This window comes from Filicampus tigris, chromosome 19 (assembly GCF_054856515.1).
Source record: "Filicampus tigris isolate MCC_2025a chromosome 19, RoL_Ftig_1.0, whole genome shotgun sequence".
NCBI classification, from domain to species: domain Eukaryota; kingdom Metazoa; phylum Chordata; class Actinopteri; order Syngnathiformes; family Syngnathidae; genus Filicampus; species Filicampus tigris.
The window spans coordinates 2,623,855-2,642,744 of NC_141235.1; the positions used below are offsets into that span (position 1 = coordinate 2,623,855).

Here is an 18,890-nt window from a genome sequence, read left to right on the forward strand (position 1 = left end):
TAAAAGTGAATAATTCCCTTTTGGTTTTATAATCGTAAATGTTATGTTTTTATAAATATTATTTATTATACATTGTATATATATGTATGACTGAAACAAGATTATATATTTGAACAACAAGGATGTCTTGGCTGTTTTGCTTCAGAAACGCATCACATTGACTCACACTCTAAAGTAGAAGTAGATACTTTTGCTGAAAACGAAAAAAAAAGACTAGTGAAAGCAGAAGCACTGATTCACTCCTGTTTAGTCAGACGATTAATTTATTCATAAAATAAAAAGGTGAGTAAACAGTATAAGACATTGAGGTGCGCAGAATGATCAGGAGTACTTTTTCGGTCTTTACATATAAAAACGACATCACTGATCACCAACAATTACAATATCCACAGATCCAGTATACGTAGCTCATGTGCACGATGTCTTTGCGGTGTGTTGTGAGGGTCACGTCACGACAGGAGGACGTTCGTCTTTATCTAGAGGCAAAACAAGTTGACGGATGAAACATGATCCGAGTCCTTATTATTCTGTCAACAGCAGCCAACAGACTACAAATCACTCGCACAAATTTGGCAAATTTCTGGCTTATTGTTTTTTTTACCTGTTGAAGGGCACCTTTTTGTGGCCACGCCCCTTTTACATTGGCTCAAACGAACCCAGTCTGGAGGGGGAAACGGCGACAACATGGCGGTCATACGGGGCACAGCGTTCAAAAAGATAACAATGTTTGCGTCACGTTTGAATTCAGGGGCAAAAATCACTAAGCAAGTTTAGTACAGTCCATAAAATAATAATTAAGTCCCAGAGAAATGACAGCTTCAATTTTTTTGAAAGGTGATATATGGAAAGTTTACTTTTTAATATTTGCAAGAGTTGCATCTCTGTGCTATCTGCCCAAAATGTGCCTGAGCCCCACTGTTACCTCACAGTGGAGTTAATTAACCTAACACCCCCCTCACGCCCCCATTTTCGCAGCCAACGACTTGGTGGTAACACAGATTAGCTAACTGTTCGCAGCCCATCATTAGCATCTGATAATGATGTTGTCTGATACATTTTTTTCAAGTTATCGTCTGCGTCTCTTTTAGGCTCTTCATACAAAACTGTACTTCCATGAAATCTGGTTGTTACAGTCAGATTTGTGAAAACAATATTTTCCCCCACTATATGCAAGTTCCCTATTAAGAGCCAACTTTCTCTTTTATCAATTCCTGGTTTATTCCCCGTATGCAAAGAGTCCAACTTCCTGGAATCTTACAATTCGAGTCAGACTGAACGTTGCCCCGAGCCCAAACACTTACGCTCCCTCGTCTCGCAGCAGACTCAAGAACTTGCTAACTCTGTAGTGGTCGTCCATCTACAAAGCACACAAGAGAGGAGAAAGTGAGCAGCTTACCTTCACCACCAGTGATCCTCAACGACAAGGAGTGGCTCGTCCATCCCAAAATGCGGCAGGTAGCAGCGCCTGTTGCCGTGGCGACGCGGAAGCTAACCTTCGCGGCGTGTCCCAGCACACGCACGTTGGGGACGGGACGGGTGGGGGTTTGCAAAACATGGCCGCCACCACGCATACCACAGAAATTACACAACATCCAGGCCGGACACGTCGTCAGCATACCACAGACGGGAGACGTGAAGCATCCTGGACTTTTTCTTTTTTTTTTTTTTTTTTTTTACTGCACGGCTTCTCAAACTTTTTGGAGTCCAGGGGATGCCTCTCAATCACATCAGACCTTTTAATTGACCCAAAGGTTATATAAGGAGGAGTAATTAGTAATTACGACTCCAGGACCTCCGGGGACCAAAGTTTGAGAACGACGGTTTTAGAGCATTGTGGGTAGTAAATCCTTGGAGTAAAACCAAATTTGAATATTTTGTGAAGGAATATTTAAAAAAAAAAAAAAAAAGTATCAAAACCCATGGCTAAGGCCAAACCGCGAGCCCCTGCATATGACAAACCTCCGGGAGGGGGCTAAGTCCCAATGAATTAAAGGCATATGTTGGTATGAACCTGCCGTCCCCTTCGCCACCCTCGAGGACGCCGCGGGACTTTTCGGGAAGCGTCCCCATGAGTCTGGACACGTAAGCGGCACTTGGCAAGGCGCACGTTGTCAAGTATGAGCGTACTGGAAGTGGAAGTGGTGACCTAGAAGCGTTCGCAACAAATCATCAGGCGAAGCCGCACGCATTTTTCATTGGACTCAACACATGGCGGTTTGTGAGCGGCGGCGAGGACGCCTCTGGCGACCAGATGTGGAGGACGAACGCCCGGAGAACACGCCGGCTCCGAGGCGAGCGTTTTCGAGCGCAGAGGGTGGGACGCCGATGTCCTTGGCGTGCAACCTGCTGTCACTAACTTTATCACAATCTTTTTTTTAATTTTTTTTTTTTTTATCGACTTTAATTTAATACTACTATAACTCAATGACTCAAGAGCTACACGTCTATGTACAGTTAATGTAAAAACTTGACACGCTCCTTTTCAAATGCCAGATTTTTGTGAAATATAAAATAACTGTGATAATGTGGTTGCGCATGTGTGCACACCCTCTGTGTTCAGAATGCAGCAATGACATGAAAAATTCATCTATATAAGCATCAGTTTGCATTGGCATTCGATTTCCATGCAGGCATTCTTACAAAAGTGGCTGGTGAGTTCCTTTAGCTCATGATAAATCACCGTTTTTTTTTTTTTGGATGCTCATCTATGCTATGTCTTTCACTCGGACTTTCTCGAACCTGTGAGGCCATCTCGATGAGCATGATTAACTTCTTGATGCCGATCCAGAGGCCCTGGCCCTTGACGGCGTGGGCGACGGCCGCCCTTTCCTTCTCCTGGAAGCTTCCCAGCAGCTTGAGAGGAACAAACACCACAACGTTCGGCATCTCATCCAGTCAAACACGAGCTTTAAAGTGGACACACGATTAATAATTGAACTTTTGGATGTGTTGTCGACAAATAATTGTGCGCCTGTGGTGCCTGGACACACCAAGTGCAAAATGAAACGTCTTCAATTACTCTGTTATAATAGTGATGTTCGGCTAAATTGTGGACGTGGGAGCGGAGGGTATTTGTGTTTTGTGATGTCATGCGCCACACCGCAACACTAATTGTGTAATTAGGCGGCTTGGTGATGAAATGTGGCAAAACAAGCCAATGAGCTCACTGCTTGTCTATGCAAAAATGTCTGTAATTCTTGATCCTTTGAGGTATTTTGGTAAAAGTACTCAGACATAGAAATTGTGAAAAAAAACAACAAAAAAAAACGTAAGTGCTCTACACTGTGCAAGTGTGCGCGAGTGCGTGCTTGTTACCTCCAGGGCTTCAACCAGCTGCTTCCCGCTGGAGATGTTGGGAATGTGGACGGTGGTGCTGAAAGCGTTGAGCATCTCCATTTCTTGGAGGACGTCTTTGCGACTGCTGGTGCCGATGATTAGCAGCTTGCGGCCCTGAAAGACAGTTGAATGCTTTTGTAATTAAAAAAAAAAATTCATGAATAAACAGAACCGTTAAACTCCTGTAATGCCCTCACATGTGGGCAAGGAGAGTCGCGGATGCGGTTTCAGATGCTTATTCAAATATGAAATGAGAACACGAGCAAGGGTAATGCTGTAGGAAACAACTTGTGTCAAGGAAGCCCAACATTAAATCCTGAAGTCACTAGGCCACGCCCCCAATATGGACACCACTGTACGTACAGTAGTCACACTTTCAAAAACAGTTTAGTTCTTTACGTGCACTTTTATGATGCTTGATTATGTTTTTATACAATGAAAAGCTATTTTTTTCTTTATTAAAAACACCCCCAATTTTGTGGATTATTTTGGGAGGGTTGAATGGCATTTCAAGGGGGAGAAATTTGACTTGAATGAGTAGGAAGGCGATATTCGCCGCGTTGGCGCCGCAGTTGCCGAAGACGGCGTGACGGACGTGTGAAGCAGAGCGGAGAAGACGGGCGAGCGAGGGCGAACGACGCGAGGACGACAGACAAACATGAGCCAAGAAGAAAGAAAATAATTGTAGCTGCGCTAAGCCGGCGAGCTGGAGGAGGACCAGGAGAAGGAGCGGCAGGAGAGTGGCGAGCAGACAGGGGGATTATGGCCGCCGGCTGCACCCCCGTGGCGTGGGGGGTTGCGACGCTGCATGCAGATGAGGTGCCACACAGGCGGCGGCGCTGCCAGGTCCCGGTTCTCTCACAGGGCCCATTCTCCTCCGTGTCGCCCCGGCCTCCCCCCGGCCCCCGGCGCCCCGCTGGGCCCGGCGCTTCTCATGCACATGCGGCTATACAGCGCGCCATCCGCTCATTCACAAACCCGGCAACGAGCCGCGGGCGCAGCCGGAGCGAGGGACGGCTCTCGGGCCGGCGCCATTCACTGAGAGCACAACAAACACTAACAAGCGTCCCCTCGCACAACCGCGGCTCTCATGCCACTCGCAGCCCAGCGAGCCCCCCCCCCGCATCACCACCACCACCACCACCACCACCCCTGCTGGCGCACGCGTGATCTGCTGCCCTCTCTCTGCCGCCGACGGAGCGGCACCCCCGAGCGTTACCTTGGGAGGAGGCTTCTTGAGGAGGACCAGCAGAGCCTGCAGCACCAAGTTGGAGAAGCGAGGGCCGATGGGCACGTAGTCTGAACTCGGGGGGAGAGCGACGACGTCAAACAAGGAGCGGCGACGTCGTGGAAGGGCTTCGCGGCCGTCCGCTTACCCAACAGCCGCTCGATGTCGTCCACCACCACGCAGCTCAGCTGGGACTTGTAGGCGTCCTCGAATATCTGACACCAGCGGAGGATTCCAAATCAACAAATGCAAGTTTTACGAGCATTTAAAAGAGCGGAGCTGGCCGCACTCCGCCTACCCTGACAAAAGAGTAACAAGAGTGACCTTTTTAATAGCCTGGCATTTGGCGATCTCCGAATGCCCGATCATTTTGTCGGGTGAGCAGATCTTGATGAAGGGGAACTGCGAGTCTTCGGCGATCTTGGCCGCCAAGGCCGTCTTCCCGCTGTTGGGCGGACCTGCGTGTTCAAATCGCGACAGACGTCCGTCGCGGGTCGATGGCGAGCGAGCGCGCGCGCGCGTTTGTGCGTTACCCTCCAGCAGCACCGACACCAGCGGCGTGTGTTCGCTGTTCTTGGTCTGCTGCACCAGCAGCTCGCCGTTCTCCAGCACCGCCGACACCGGGTCGCCCCAGCGGATGATGCCGTTCATGATGTAGCTGGCGTAGTCCTCTTGGTTGGTGCCGAACGCCTGCGGAGGACGGCCTCACGTGAGCGGCGGCGCAAGTGTTCGCACTCTCAGACAGGAACCAGCCCCTAATGCTCTTTTTTTGTACTGGACCTTCTTTTAGTAACAGTAGGCTAATTTCCACTTCTTATTTCTTCACTTTTGCTTTTAAAGGACTTTAACTGTTGCATTTCTAAATGCTTTTAAAATAAAACTGGACTTGATGTAAGACCTCCAACTTACGGGTTTGATGTCGTTGTTCAGCGAGGCCATAAAGTCCAGCCTGCTGACCTGCAGCTTCTCCGCCGTATCAATGTTGACCTCCACCGTGTTGCTGGCCTAACACACACACGCGCACGCACACACACGCACGTGTGTCATCAGATGTGCACATTTCCAGCGCACACAGAGCACAAAGGTCAGACGGGGAAGACCCCGGCGAAGAATACGAGCTCACACGGGGCGGCAGACGTCTCGTCCATCGTACGTCAACGCCTGCTAATATCCGAGTGTGTGTGTGTGTGCGTGTGCGCTCAAGTGTTTTGTCAGCTGTGCAGACTTGAACTTCACAATGATTGGGTGCCAATTTCTCATGATAACACACACACAGAAAACAATAATTCATAATGTCAGCCGACTGATAATTATCTCATTTATTGCAGCTTTTAAACTGGTTTTTTTTTTGCCCCCTATGCAGAATTGTTCTTGTTGTGATTGTTGCTTTAATGCATGAAATGCGCTATATAAATAAAATGTTATTGTATGGTATTATACATTTCTTGTAGAGGGATCAATTAAGTTATAGTTTGTCTTTAAAGGAAACGGGTCAGTGGCAAAAAATTTTTTTTTTTAAATATCACACACGACGTGCCGAAAATATTTTGCCGTTCAACTCCTAACGCGCGCGCCCAAAATGTTTTTGGTCGCTGACCTTGATGTGTCTGTTCATGGCCGTGGACTGCGCCGCCCTGACCAGGCCTTCCAGCTCGGCTCCGCTGTAGTTTTTGGTCTCGGCGGCGAGCTCCTTGACATCCACGTCGCCGGCCAGCAGCTTGAACTGCCGCATCTTTGCCGTGTGGATGTTGAGGATCTGAACGCGACCCTTCTCATCCGGCAGGCCTGAAAGCGGAAGGCGGGAGCTTTCATGACGGCGCGGGGGAGAGACATCGGCGGCATGGTCTCCCTCCGCTCTTACCGATCTCCATCTTGACTTCCAGCCTTCCCGGCCGCAGCAAGGCCTCGTCGATCAGGTCTGGCCTGTTGGTCATACCTGAGGAGGGCGCAGAGCAGTCGGACGGAGCGCGGCGACAATACTTGAGGAGAGGTGAGGGCTGCGCTCGTGTCTTACCGATGACCAGGATGTTGTTGAGCTGCTCCACGCCGTCCATCTTGGACAGCAGCTGGTTGACCACCGTGTCGTGCACGCCCGTGCTGCCCGCCATGCTTCCTCGCTGCTTGCAGATGGCGTCGATCTCGTCCAGGATGATGATGTGCAGGCCACTGTTGGCGCCCAGCTATCCGCAGTTGGAACGGGGGACAAATTCAACACACCAGTTCCAAGAGACGTAAATCATGATATGGTGCAATATGTGCAAGTATTTTTTTTTTTTTTTTAATTGAAATGCATAGTATGTCTGCTTTGACGTCATCAACATAGGAGGAGATGCATTTCGTAAAATATACTTTTGAAAAGCCTCCAAGACTATTCACTCATATTGTCTTTGAATAGTCAAATGTCACGTTTCTGTCATCCTTCATCATTACTGGAGAAAGGCAACAAGCTGAGGGGGGTGGGGGGGGGGGGTGTTCGGGGGAGTGGGGGTTTCCCCTTCCTCCACACAGCTGTCAGTGCAGCATTTAACGCAGCTGTGTGTGCGTGCACGAGGGCAAGTCAAAGAAGCGGCTCATTAGGTGGTGAGGACTGAGGTTCGACGCCAGTGTCTCACTATCCAAGCAGACCACCGCTGCCCCAGCTTTAAACTTGCACGCACGACATGCTGAAGAGTTCTCATCATCTCACTCCACCGAAAGGGCAAATCTGTCCACTCCTAGAGAAATGACTTCTTATGTGGTCACATAAATAATGTTGATAGAACCGAGGTCAGCGTATACGTCCTCGATTTGCCGAACTCATCCAAGCTTGCCTTCTGTTCTTTACAGAGTCGGACAAAGTCAGTGCGATTAGTCGAATCTGGTATCGTTGCTTCCTCATACGGTCGAATATGTTAATAGAAGACTCTAAATGTGAGTGTGATTTTTTTTTTTTTTTTTTGTCTCGACGTGCCCGACCCCAATGAGGACAAGCAGTAGAAAGCCGATTGCAGGACGGCGCCCTCACCCTCTTCTGCTCGTCCTCAGCGTCGGCAAACAGCTTGCGCACGTTGGCCTCCGACTCGCCCACGTACTTGTTGAGGATCTCGGGCCCGTTGACGATCTTGGGCTCGCGGGCGTTGAGCATCTTGCCGATCTGCCGCGCCATCAGCGTCTTACCGCAGCCCGGCGGGCCGTAGAGCAAGATGCCCTTCACGTGCTTGCAGCCTGCACACGCAGGAGATCAGCTGATTTGCAACATTTATTAATCCAAGGCACAGATTCACACAATTGAAATATTTCATGGCACAATACCAGAGAAAAATATCAGAAAAAGCATATATATAGCCGGACCTTGAATTATTATCTTTTTTTGTTGTTGTTAGGAGCCATTGCTTGGTCTGGGCGATATGGCCTAAAAATTCACGCCATGGAATAAATTCAACTCTCGTTATTTACTTGAAAATAGACCGTTTTTTGAGCGATGAAGTGAAATTGGTGAATTTCAGATCTCTCTAATGTGTCGCGGACGACTGCAGTAGCTGCTAGCGAAGAGAAAGCTTAGCTCGTGTTCATCAGACAAAGGCATTGAGCGCCGGACTCTCCGACTCTGGTTCCCGGCTGAAGATCATCAGCGTGCTGTCGGGTGACGTCGACCTCGGCGGACAGTGTGGCTTTCACGGGCGGCCCTTTGCACCTGCGCCGTGACATTTGGGCTAATTGAGAGGCCCGCTGATAAACATCTGAGCTGCCATTTGCGGCCGCCGAGGCAGGGAGGAGCGCCCAGGTGGGAAGTCGTCTTCGGCGCCAAAGCCCGGGTGACCTCGGCGGGAGTCAAACTCCCTCTGCTAAAGCAACACTCGCACCCAAAATGCGTGCGCTGCAGACGGCCCCCTCCCCGCCGTGCCGTGCCTTCCCCCTTGCTGTCAGCACCTGTCCTCCTCATGCGGGCCAATTAGAGCTTTACCTTTAGCGGGATGCGCTATCAGGGTTGGACATCTCAGCACAGCGGCCAGCTGGACACAGCCAAAGGCCGACTCCTGCGCACCAGCGCTCGGCTAAAGGTCGGCATTAGCGGTGTGTGAGCGTGTGCGTGTGAGTGTGTGTATATGGGACCAGACCCACCACAAACAGAAAAAAAAAAATCATAAATAATAGACACCCCCAACAAAATAGTCATAATTGCCTCTATCAATAGTTTTGAAGCTAAATAAAGTTTTAGCATAATTACTACTTTCCTATAAGCTTTTTTTTTTCTTTAAACATTTTGGACTTAGTGATACATATATACGCTCAATTTTTGGGACGCAGTAGTTTTAGGAATTTTCCACAGGAAAATGTGCACGATCGGTGAATTGGCGAAAGGCAAATAGAGAATCGAGGAGGATTTGCTGAAAAAAATAAAATAAAATAACTCTATTTTGAACAGGTCCTCACAAGACTAAGGATCAGGGCTGATGTGTCAAGAAGAGAGGCCGGTGAGTCACAATGAAGTTGTGAATCATGTGACACCCGTCAGACGCTCGCCTGCGTGCTACTCGCCAATTATGACAGATGACACATTCAACATCAAAGCTGCCTTTGCCCTTCATTTGGATTTAAGGATTTATACACTCATTATAATCCAGTGCTGACAGCAGTTACTCTACCTCAAATAAATTAAATAAACTATTTTTTCTTTACGTCTGCCCACACATGCATGGTAATTTGACATGAAATTGCCTGTCATGTGTATGCCCGAGCAACAGGTGGCGCTAGGACAGGAACTCACCCATCTGTTCCACGATGTCCGGAGGGAAAACTCGGGAGGCGAAAGCTCGGCGGAAGATGTCGGAAAACTCCTTGTCGAGGCCTCCGATGCCCATTTTCTCAAAGTTCCAATCAGGACTGATGATGGATTGGCGAGACTCTCTGGTCTTTGATTTCCCTGTGAGGCGGTTGGACAAAAATGAGCTTTTACAATTTATTCTTACCAGAGGTGTGATAGTCATCAATTTTTGGACATGGGACTTGGCTGTCTGAAACTTAGGAAAGCAGTAGGGAAATTCAAAATGCGAGCATGGAGCCCCCTTGTGGACATATAGAGGATTGTCATTCCATCCAGGAGAAAATTGCTGCGCTCTGTATAATTTACTTATCCATGACTCGCTCATCATTATATTGATATTTTTGTATCATGGATTAAAACGTTTTTAAGAATTCAGATGATTTTTTTTTTTTTTTTATACCACGTGCTAATTACGTCATTGCTGCGGCAGAATGCTCACCAATCAGCGTCATGGAGGAACTCTCCGCCTTCTCAAAGATCACCTGACTGTTTGATAGCAACAAGCCGATATCAATCTGAAGGGAAAAAAAATATGATTATTAATAAGGTGACACCATGAACATGAAATCATTGTTAAGCCATCAGGGAAAAAAAGGGACACCTTTGTTTTTTTGCCCGAGCTCTGGTCGCCCTTTAGGATGCTGGGGTCCATGCCCTCCATTTCTTTCACCAGTAAGTCAAACGGCTTATTGCCAAACTTGAACACCATCTGCAAAAAATAAATAAATAAATCACAGACACACAAAATGCCATTGATATATTTGAAAGAAAAGTCGATCGTCTGGCACCTGCTGGCCCGTGGTGAAGGCCTGGTGGTTGAACTGCTGAATGAAGTCGTTTGCCATCTCGTCCGAGTCGTAAGGACTGCTGTCGGCGTTCTTCTTCTGCAGGAAGTCGATCTCCACCGTCAAGGAGCCGATGCACTGCTTGGACTTGTCAAACGTGTAGTTGGAGACTGCGTGACATATTTGATCTTGATGACTGGAAGTTTGTGGTACAGGATTGATAGGAAGGCCACATAGCTAAAAAATTCAGCAGTAGTGCCATAAACTGCAAAGACTACAGTGGCAAGAGTGAAAATATTACCGTATTGAAATCAGATAATTTACCCAATGTCACGTGGTTAATTTACAATAAAAGAGCAAGATCAATGCCAATAAAATGCTCACTTTTGATGGACACTATAGCTGTTGTATTGGATCTCAAGTGTACCTAATGTAGTGGCCTGTGAGAACATCTTTTTTGCTCACCTTCCACCTCTTGCCCGATGGACAGACCGGCCCATTTTCTCTGAATGGAGGAAAAACAGAACACAAGGTGGACTTTCATTGCTATTACACGTCACAACACGGAGGGGTTAGCAGCTTACAAAGCAGATTTCAAGTCCGGCAGAGAAAGAATAGAAGGAAGAGAGGGTTAGTACCTGTACCGAGTACCTGTGGGCTGGTGCGCAGGCAGCGGCCCGGGTTAAAGATGGACGAAGAGGAAGCCAAGTTAAAAGGAGGAAAAAAAGCACTTTGTTACAAGCAAGAGTGAGCTCACATACACGCCTTGTTCAATTTTACAGAGAGAATAAAATGACGATGGAGGGAGATGAAACAAAAATGTTCATCCTTAGAGGAGGAAAGTGATCTGACATTTGAAAAATGGGTTTTAAAAAAATAAATGAATAAATCAGCATCAGCAAGTGTGTTCCCCGCTTCAGACTGACTTGTCAAGAGCGACCCCCGGTGGCAAGAAACAGCGTGACAGGCCGGATTTTGAGGTCCCGGGCCAGCCATACCTGTGGGAGACTGAAGGCAATGCTGCCCATGTTGACGCTGGGATGAGTCTTCAAGGTGAACACAAACTTGTGGGTTAGGTTGCGCACAGTCACGTGTCTGACAGGAAGGAGAAATAATGACATTAACTCATACATGATCAACATTTATTTACTTCAGGAGTGTGCTGAAATACTAAAAATTGATTTTTTTTCGCATGCGAGTCATCCGATACCCCTGTAATGCCTTAAGAGGTAAAAAAGGCAGAATCTTAATTGTCATGACTGTTTTTATGTCAATAAAAGTCTCCCAACATGATAGTTTGAAAGGGAGACTAAATCATTATTTGAGCACTCATACTTTTTGTGACAATTTAGTTTGGTCGCGTGTTGTCAAATGACTGGATTTGATTAAGGAATACAGCATTATGGGAGATGACATGCCGAGCAAGAACTCACGGCTCAAACTGCGGCTCCTTCTCGTTGATGACGGCACAGTTGGTGAGGGACAATTTGTCCGTCGGGCATCGCGCCGCTTGCATCAGCTGACGAAAGATGACAGAATTGAAACAAATAATAGAAACAGATTTTCTCAGTTAAAAGTCATCGCTCGGTCGATTTTTTTTTTACATGTATTTTTCCCTTGTGTTGTGAGACAAATTTGCCGTTGGCAAAAATATTGGAGAAAAAAAAGAGACAAATCTGCGAATATGCGAATCCGCACGTGCCGAACCATGACTGCGCGGGTTTTCACTGTGCTTGACGTCCACACAAAAACGTTTGAAATTGCCTAATTGCCGAAAGTTGTCAAAAGGAGGTGGCAACTTGGAAAAGCACTTTTTTTCTATTTGGCAAAGCCATGGTCAGAATAAATGAAGCTCCTCCGCTCAGTTCAAAGTTAATAATGAATGAAAGGAAAGAAGGAAGGATGGATAGAAGGAAGGGAAGAGGGGACCCGGTGATGACGTCATTAGAGTATGCCAATTAAACCGGAGGTTAATCCTTGCTGCCATTTAACTTCACCACGTGAACTTGACAAACGTCTTATAATGAACAGAAAGACGAATAGTAGATGTTTGGTGTTGAGACTAAACACAAACAAAGGTGGAATTGCGTTTAAAAGATGAAATTCTGAAACACAAGGTACTTTGTTGACAAACGTCGCAGCTCTTGGAAAAGGCTGCTGACGTACACCGTGGTCAAATCTGCTAAGTAATGCGTGGCAGCGCAAAAGAGCTTGCTCATAAACTTCTTTTGAGTCAGACAAAACAATTATTGCTAGTTGCGACCTTTCCGGGGCCATTTTAACACATTTAAATGGCAGCTAAATCGTGCTAGCAGAGAAAGTGGTCATAAGATTTCGCTTTCCGGGCTGCCAACTTTTGAATGACAAGTGCTTCTTCTTGGCACCGAAGCCTTTTCACTACTTTTTACATCCCACGTATGTAAACTAAGTGCCCTTATTCCTAAACAGTTCCTTCGAGGTATACTTACCCTCGTTGTCATCATTGTGTTGAGACTTTTTTTTTTTTACGCTGATTCAAGTGCAAAATTTTTCTTCCGCTGACAGAGAAAGCGACTTCGGCTACGTCTCGCGAGATGAGACGAGAACGCCCGCATCACGTGACTAATGCGTATGTCTGACGTCATTGCGACCAAGAAGTATCCAAATCCTTTAGTGGCGCTTTTCTCATTTTCAATATTTAACATTGACCGTTTTAATATATATTTTTCCACAAAGTGCCAATAACATTTTTTAGGCGATGAGAAAACATAGTTGCCATGGTATTTTCGTGTCATTTCAAGAGACAGGACAAATATCTTTAAAATACAAAATATTTATTTTGAAAACGTCTTTATAAGAGAAAAACAAAACAAAAAAAAAAACATACAAATTGTTTGGTTACTAGCATATCACACTAATGCTAGAAACTAACAATGGAGAAGAGCAGAGTCGGGGATGCTAAGAGGCAAAAATACTTTTTTTTTTTTGCCTGATGTGACTTTTGACGTTGCATCCCGACGAGAGGCAGACAAGCGCCAGGGAACGTGGCACTCGTGGTGAAATTTCCTCTCGCCTCTTCTATAAACGTACATGAGCATTCAGGGGTTCGGGGGGCAGGCATGTGGCAACCATTATTTTTTTTGTTTGTTTTTTTACAAAAACACAAACCCAAAAGCAAATATAGTGAGTTTAATACACTTCTGAAATACAGTGGGGACTGAAACTGTTGGCATTGATATGAATGATGGGGGGTAAAACCAAAATAGAGTATTCCAACCTTCCCAAAGAGTCAAGTGTGCTTCTGTAAGCCACGGAGAACATGAACAATAAGGAGGGAGGGCGGGGGAGGGGGAAGGTTGTTTCTGCTTTTTTGGAGCAGAGCTTGAAGGCTGAAGAGGATGAAGTGGTATGTACTGTTCTTCCTTGTGATCTTTTTACTGTGGTTGTACAATAAGATTCCCTGATGGCCTGGCTTGGCCGCTGTGTTTAAACGAGATCTTCAAATAAAAAAGGGCCAGAGGAAAAAAAAAAAAACAAAAACAAAAAAAATCACACACACACACACACACACAGAAATGTGATACTGTCCATTGAGGGAGAGACGTGACGTGTGTCTGATGGGTGGTGGTGGTGGTGGGGGGGATCCTGTTCACTGCACTTTTGTCATTTTCTCCCTTGTCCCCATCTTCAAATGTTACATAAGCTGCTCAAACACACACACGCGCGCGCGCTTCCTCCAGGTCACGGCCGCAGGTCTGCTCTGAGGACGAAGATGGAAAATGACGCTCAGCATCTGTATGTTCATCATCATCATCATCATCATCATCGTCGTCATTTGCAGCAGTGTGTCAAGTGTTGCGTTTTGAAAACGTCGGTCACCTATGTCAGCTTCTTGGCTTTGTTGTAAAGCGAGTCCACCACTTTGCTCATGTTCTGAATGGTTTCCAAGGCGGCTTCGTATGTTTTGTCCACGGGCGGCTCCTCGAAGATGATCAGCACTCCTTCGCCCTGGTCCAGGATTCCTGAGGCCCCCAAAAAATCAAATGAAATAAAGTCTCATAGAAGTCAATTGAATTGAATTAATGTGCATGGATATGATTGTTTCTAACTGTTTGAGTGATATTGCAATAACACCGATAAGCATGCTATGACATTTCATCTCTACGTGCGTGTTGTGGAACGATCGTACCGTGAAACTTTTTATCCAGAATCATTTGCGATAGCTTGCGCTCTACATCCCCCTTAAAAAAAAAAAGCAGCATTCAATTAATAGCCAATAATGAATTTAACAGCCGCTGGTTTACTTGAGATGACTTTACCTTTGAGAGTTTGATAAGAGCTGATATGTGTTCTATCTGGAAAAGTAGAAGGGAAGGCACATAAGAAAACCGCTTTGAAAAATATGTGGTAAATCATTAATGGGCGGCAAAACGAAATCCAGTGGTCCACATCGTCTTATGCGGCCCGTGAAAGCTCGCCACAATCCTCACCTGCACTCTGGAGAAGGGCTCGATGACCCGGATGAGGTTCTGTTCCAGCAGGTTGTCGTACAGCTTGGCCAGGTGCGTGTTGATGATGGGGTCGTCCCGCAGCTCCGCTCTGTACTCTGTGAGGGCCTGCAGGGGAGGGTGGGGGGGGGGGCATGCTCGCTTTGGAAAATCACAACAAAACTTCACGTGGGACACGACCGGACAAACCGAAGCCTTGCGCTACCTTTTCAAAGTCTGCTAACGATCTGTTCTTGCTGGCCTGGGCCACGCATTTCAGGGCGTCTGTCTGCAAGGAGAGTGACGATTGATGCGTACAAATTTTTTTTTTTTTTTTTAAAAAGCAAGGAAAGGAAACGAAACGTACCTGGCGTCCGGTGTATCGCAGGGCCAGTTTCCCGCTGATCAGAGCTTGTACCTCCTCTGGTCTGCAATGGGAAAAAAAAACAAAACCCTAAAAAATTCAATAAACCGGACGACGACGACGGCAAATATTTGCGCGTATACGTACGAGTTGAGCACAATCTTGCAGAGGAGCATGTACTTGAGGGCCGTGATGGCTCGCGGGCTGTCGATGGAGTCGTAGCCCTCGAAGGCCTCGAAGAAGTAAGAGTAAGCCGTCTTCCAGTCCTTCTCCTCGGCCGCGTGGATGATCCCTGCGCGCCGAACACACACACACAAAAAAAAAGCGCCTCGATGGCAAGCGGTCCATGCCGAACACCGGCGACAAACGCGGGGCCCCGGGGGCCACATCATGGAGGGCTCGGTTCCCACCTACCTGACTGCATGTCCAGCGCCGCCTGCAGCTTGGGAGGGCAGTAGATGGCGTTGGCGGTGGTGCGCGCCGAGGTGAGCGCGGCGCGGGCCTTGGGCAGGTTGCTGAGGGCGTGGTACGTCTTGCTCTCCAGCAGCTGCACCTCCACCAGCAGGGCCTTGTCGTCCATCTTCTTCAGCTCCAGCAGCAGCTGAGAGCCTGCGGCGGCCACCACAAACAAGCACGCTCGCCGTTAGGGCGCCAGCCGGGAGGACATTGCAATGCTTTATTCAATAGCTTTATTAAAAAAATAAAAAAATAAAAAAATGGCGTGGAATGTCAGAGTACATCTTCAGGGAAACTGAGGATATGCGCCGAGCACTTTCACTCCCCATCCCAGCGGCGGTTGAGAACGACCCGAATAAGGGATGACGGAAATAAAGCGGCTAATAGGACGTCAAGCAGCGCCAAGGCGAGCACCCACCGAGCGCCAAGGCCTCCTGGTACCTCTTGGTGTCAAAATAGAGCGAGATCAGTCGAGCCTGAAGGCGCAAGAAGGGAAAGGCAGGAAACGTGAATCGCATCAGTACATTTTCAGGTCATGATTTCAGAAGCTTGTTTTGGTTCGCTACATATAAGCACAGCATTAATGTTGCACTGGACTACGATAATATTAAAATCCCCGCCTCGTTTTTTGATGAACACTACCTATTACGTGAGTGTTTTTGTAATGTTGGTTATCAACTCATTCACTGGCAGACATTTTCAGACTCTCTTTTACCTTAACGTTTGAAAAAAAATATGAACTAGTTTCTGCGATTGAATGGCTGGACTGTGAAAAGACAAGTAAATACGTCAATGGCAGTGAATGAGTTCATAAGGAGGGTTGTATTTTGTTGAGGTGACTCTCATTTTTTTTTTTTTTGGGTTGTCTTCACCTCAAGAGCTTGCCGCAAGAAGGTCCTCTTCTCGGCCTTGGCCCACTCGATGCACTCCAGGCACAGCTCCACCTCCTGGCCCGTGGCCGCCTCCATGTCCAGGAACAGGTCCAGCAGGGAGCGCACCAGCCGGGCCGCTTTGGCCTTGCTGATGGAGATCAGGAACGGCCGCACAAATTTCAGCAGACCGCCGAGTTCTGGGGGACACCGGGGCGGTCATTAGAGAGGGAGCAAAGAGCTTGCCTTAAAAAAATCAAGAATGATGATAACACATTGTTGCAGTTTCACCTGCCGCCTGTCCCGTCTTGGCCAGCAGCGTTCCCAGCTCCAGGATGCTCTGCTCTTTGACCCTGACTGCTTCTTCATCGTTCTCCTGGACGTCTCGCCTCACTGCCAACGTCAAAAGCGTTACAAATGCATCCCGTTCCTTCAGTGCAAATATGACTGACCACTGTTCATCCACAGAAACAGAGGCTGTGAAATTTGATTTGCTTTTTTTTTTTTACATTCCAACACGGGCGCGCAGTCATATAGTCAAAACCCGTTACTGCATTTTTCTGAAAGGTTTTGGCGAATTGGCAACGTTTTTCACCAAATAGTTTTGTTAGTTGGTGAGGGTTGGCTGTATTCTTCTCTTAAAAGCTTTCTTAAATTTCTTCGGGCCACTTTGCAAAAGAAAGAAAATGGATGGCCATTTACCAAGGCAAACATTTCAAATTCCTTTCTTCAGTTCAAAGGCAAGTAGCAACAAGTAGTTTGTTCGAAGCGTGTGTGTCATGAGCAGTGTTGGGAAGTAACAACTGTACAAGAGACTCTTTCACATTTCTGCCTACATATTTATTTTTCATTTTACTTTTACTTCCTTGAAAACACACAAAATTGTCAGATCTGAAAAACGCTTACAGGTGAGGTAATGTTTTTTCCACAAAAAATCATCATTAGCTAATTCAGTAGGGATGAATCAGATTAAAACAAGACTTTTTAATTTCCATCCCTTTATTGAAACGCTGAACATCATTTGAAATTGAAAGGCTGACAGTGCAGAGCACACACAAATTGCTTATCATTCACGTAATTGTTTGTCTGTAATGTCCAATAATCTGAAAAAATATCAATGATCGTTTTCCAAAGTAAAAGCAGATGTTTGCAAATGTCTTCTTTTGATTAAACACAGACACTCAAGTCTGCTTTTCGTGGAGGACTACAGAAATAAGACTATTTGCTGTTAAGAGGCTGAAATTTAGAGGAAGATACTAAGTTAAATAAGGAGACTCTAGCAATATTGTTAACTTGACACGTTTTCGATTTATCAATTAATCGTTGCACCTCTATCTAAAAATGTTGCTTCTTTTTTGGTCAGAAAAACTAATCAATGGGAGTCATTTTTTTACAGCACCGAAACTGGCAGCAACGTTATTTGTACTTTGGCCAAGTTCAGGGTGTGCATTTTTTTATCGGCACCAGCATCTCATTTTACGGAAGTATCAGTAACTAGTACTTAAGTACAGCGTGGGTACAAACACGGGGTGAGCTAGTTGACAGCTGAAGTCTGCTGCTGTGACAAGGCGATTTGAGGGCAACCTCGCCGGTGTTTACACATGACATACATTACACGGGGCACACGTTCAAGTCGCTTTCTTGAAAACACAAAACCATCGGAACAAACGTGGGCGAAACGCTGTCGTGTCATCGCGAAGAACAATATGTACCCACAAAAACAACGCACGCACACACAAAAAACATGCCACAGCCTCTCCAATCACTGTCACGGTGACAACAGGCTAATAACGCTAGCCAGTTAGCAACACCGACACCCGAATGGCGCATAGAAAACATCGACTAGCAGGTCTGTAAAAGTCAAAAAAATATACATTCAAAATAGACAAAACACGACTTGCGTGAGGTGTCAGGCCTGTTAGCAGATTGGCTAACCGGCTAACGTTCGTCCACTACCGGCGGACGGCAGCTCCCATTCAACAGTGAGTCAGCACCGCACAGCCGGCTCGCTGCTACCAAACTAGCGGCGGCCCACGAGCGACCAAGCGGCGAGAAAGCGCCCCCCCCGTGTGGCCAAGTGACCCCCAGCCTCCAAATAAAAGCGTGACTTGTACCTATCGAATGCAGAATGTCGATGGAGGCGTCGCGGTCCGTGCTGATGAGAGACTGAGCTCTCTGGAACTCGACCACTGCTGCAGCCGCCATCTTCCTTATTCAAAGTGCAGCCTGAATGCAAAGAGTGTGCAGGATGTGACGTCAAAGTATCGGGGGTATGCCGGGAAATGTAGTAGAACGAAAAAGAAAATACCCGTCCAAAGCGATATTCGAATAAAAGTACAGAAAATGTGTCACTTTACAGAGTGTTACTGGGTAAAAAATCTAAAGTACCTTAATTCTAATGCACTTATATATCAAAAAATGTTTGAAACAATGTACAGTGGCGCCTTTGTTTTCAAGATGATCATTGAGTCGATTTTTGTTTTGACTTGCGAGCAAAGCTATGAGATGGCTAAATGGTGGCAGTCAACTCACTTCACTTCACAACAAGCAAGTGAACACTGTTGTAATGCATGCAGATAGAT

At 46.7% G+C, this 18,890-nt stretch overlaps 2 protein-coding genes across 4 annotated transcripts; both read right to left on the reverse strand.

Moving 5' to 3' along the window:
* Positions 1-245: 245 nt before the first annotated feature.
* Positions 246-12,781, reverse strand: LOC147128844 (vesicle-fusing ATPase-like). 2 transcript variants are annotated; one of them, XM_086015972.1, is made up of 22 exons: positions 12,622-12,781; positions 11,587-11,672; positions 11,152-11,248; positions 10,619-10,658; positions 10,157-10,323; positions 9,970-10,077; positions 9,808-9,883; positions 9,312-9,467; positions 7,569-7,768; positions 6,579-6,744; positions 6,426-6,500; positions 6,162-6,349; positions 5,474-5,569; positions 5,098-5,254; positions 4,889-5,022; positions 4,713-4,779; positions 4,556-4,635; positions 3,316-3,450; positions 2,740-2,853; positions 1,302-1,357; positions 602-661; positions 246-476 (listed from the first exon to the last, which is right to left on the reverse strand). In XM_086015972.1, exons 1-21 carry the CDS (start codon positions 12,634-12,636, stop codon positions 637-639), a joined length of 2,238 nt encoding a protein of 745 aa, XP_085872098.1. In that variant the 5' UTR covers positions 12,637-12,781; the 3' UTR covers positions 246-476; positions 602-636. The 2 variants fall into 2 exon arrangements, with proteins under 2 accessions (XP_085872098.1, XP_085872099.1); XM_086015973.1 differs by lacking the exons at positions 246-476; positions 602-661 and having other exon boundaries at positions 1,298-1,357.
* A 168-nt stretch (positions 12,782-12,949) lies between these two features.
* Positions 12,950-18,540, reverse strand: psmd11b (proteasome 26S subunit, non-ATPase 11b). Of its 2 annotated transcripts, none has more exons than XM_086015975.1 (13): positions 18,423-18,540; positions 16,600-16,701; positions 16,312-16,508; positions 15,858-15,915; positions 15,398-15,592; positions 15,131-15,275; positions 14,987-15,047; positions 14,846-14,908; positions 14,623-14,748; positions 14,452-14,487; positions 14,322-14,373; positions 14,012-14,154; positions 12,950-13,887 (listed from the first exon to the last, which is right to left on the reverse strand). In XM_086015975.1, exons 1-12 carry the CDS (start codon positions 18,511-18,513, stop codon positions 14,012-14,014), a joined length of 1,269 nt encoding a protein of 422 aa, XP_085872101.1. In that variant the 5' UTR covers positions 18,514-18,540; the 3' UTR covers positions 12,950-13,887. The 2 variants fall into 2 exon arrangements, with proteins under 2 accessions (XP_085872101.1, XP_085872100.1); XM_086015974.1 differs by having other exon boundaries at positions 12,950-13,892.
* Positions 18,541-18,890: the final 350 nt, after the last annotated feature.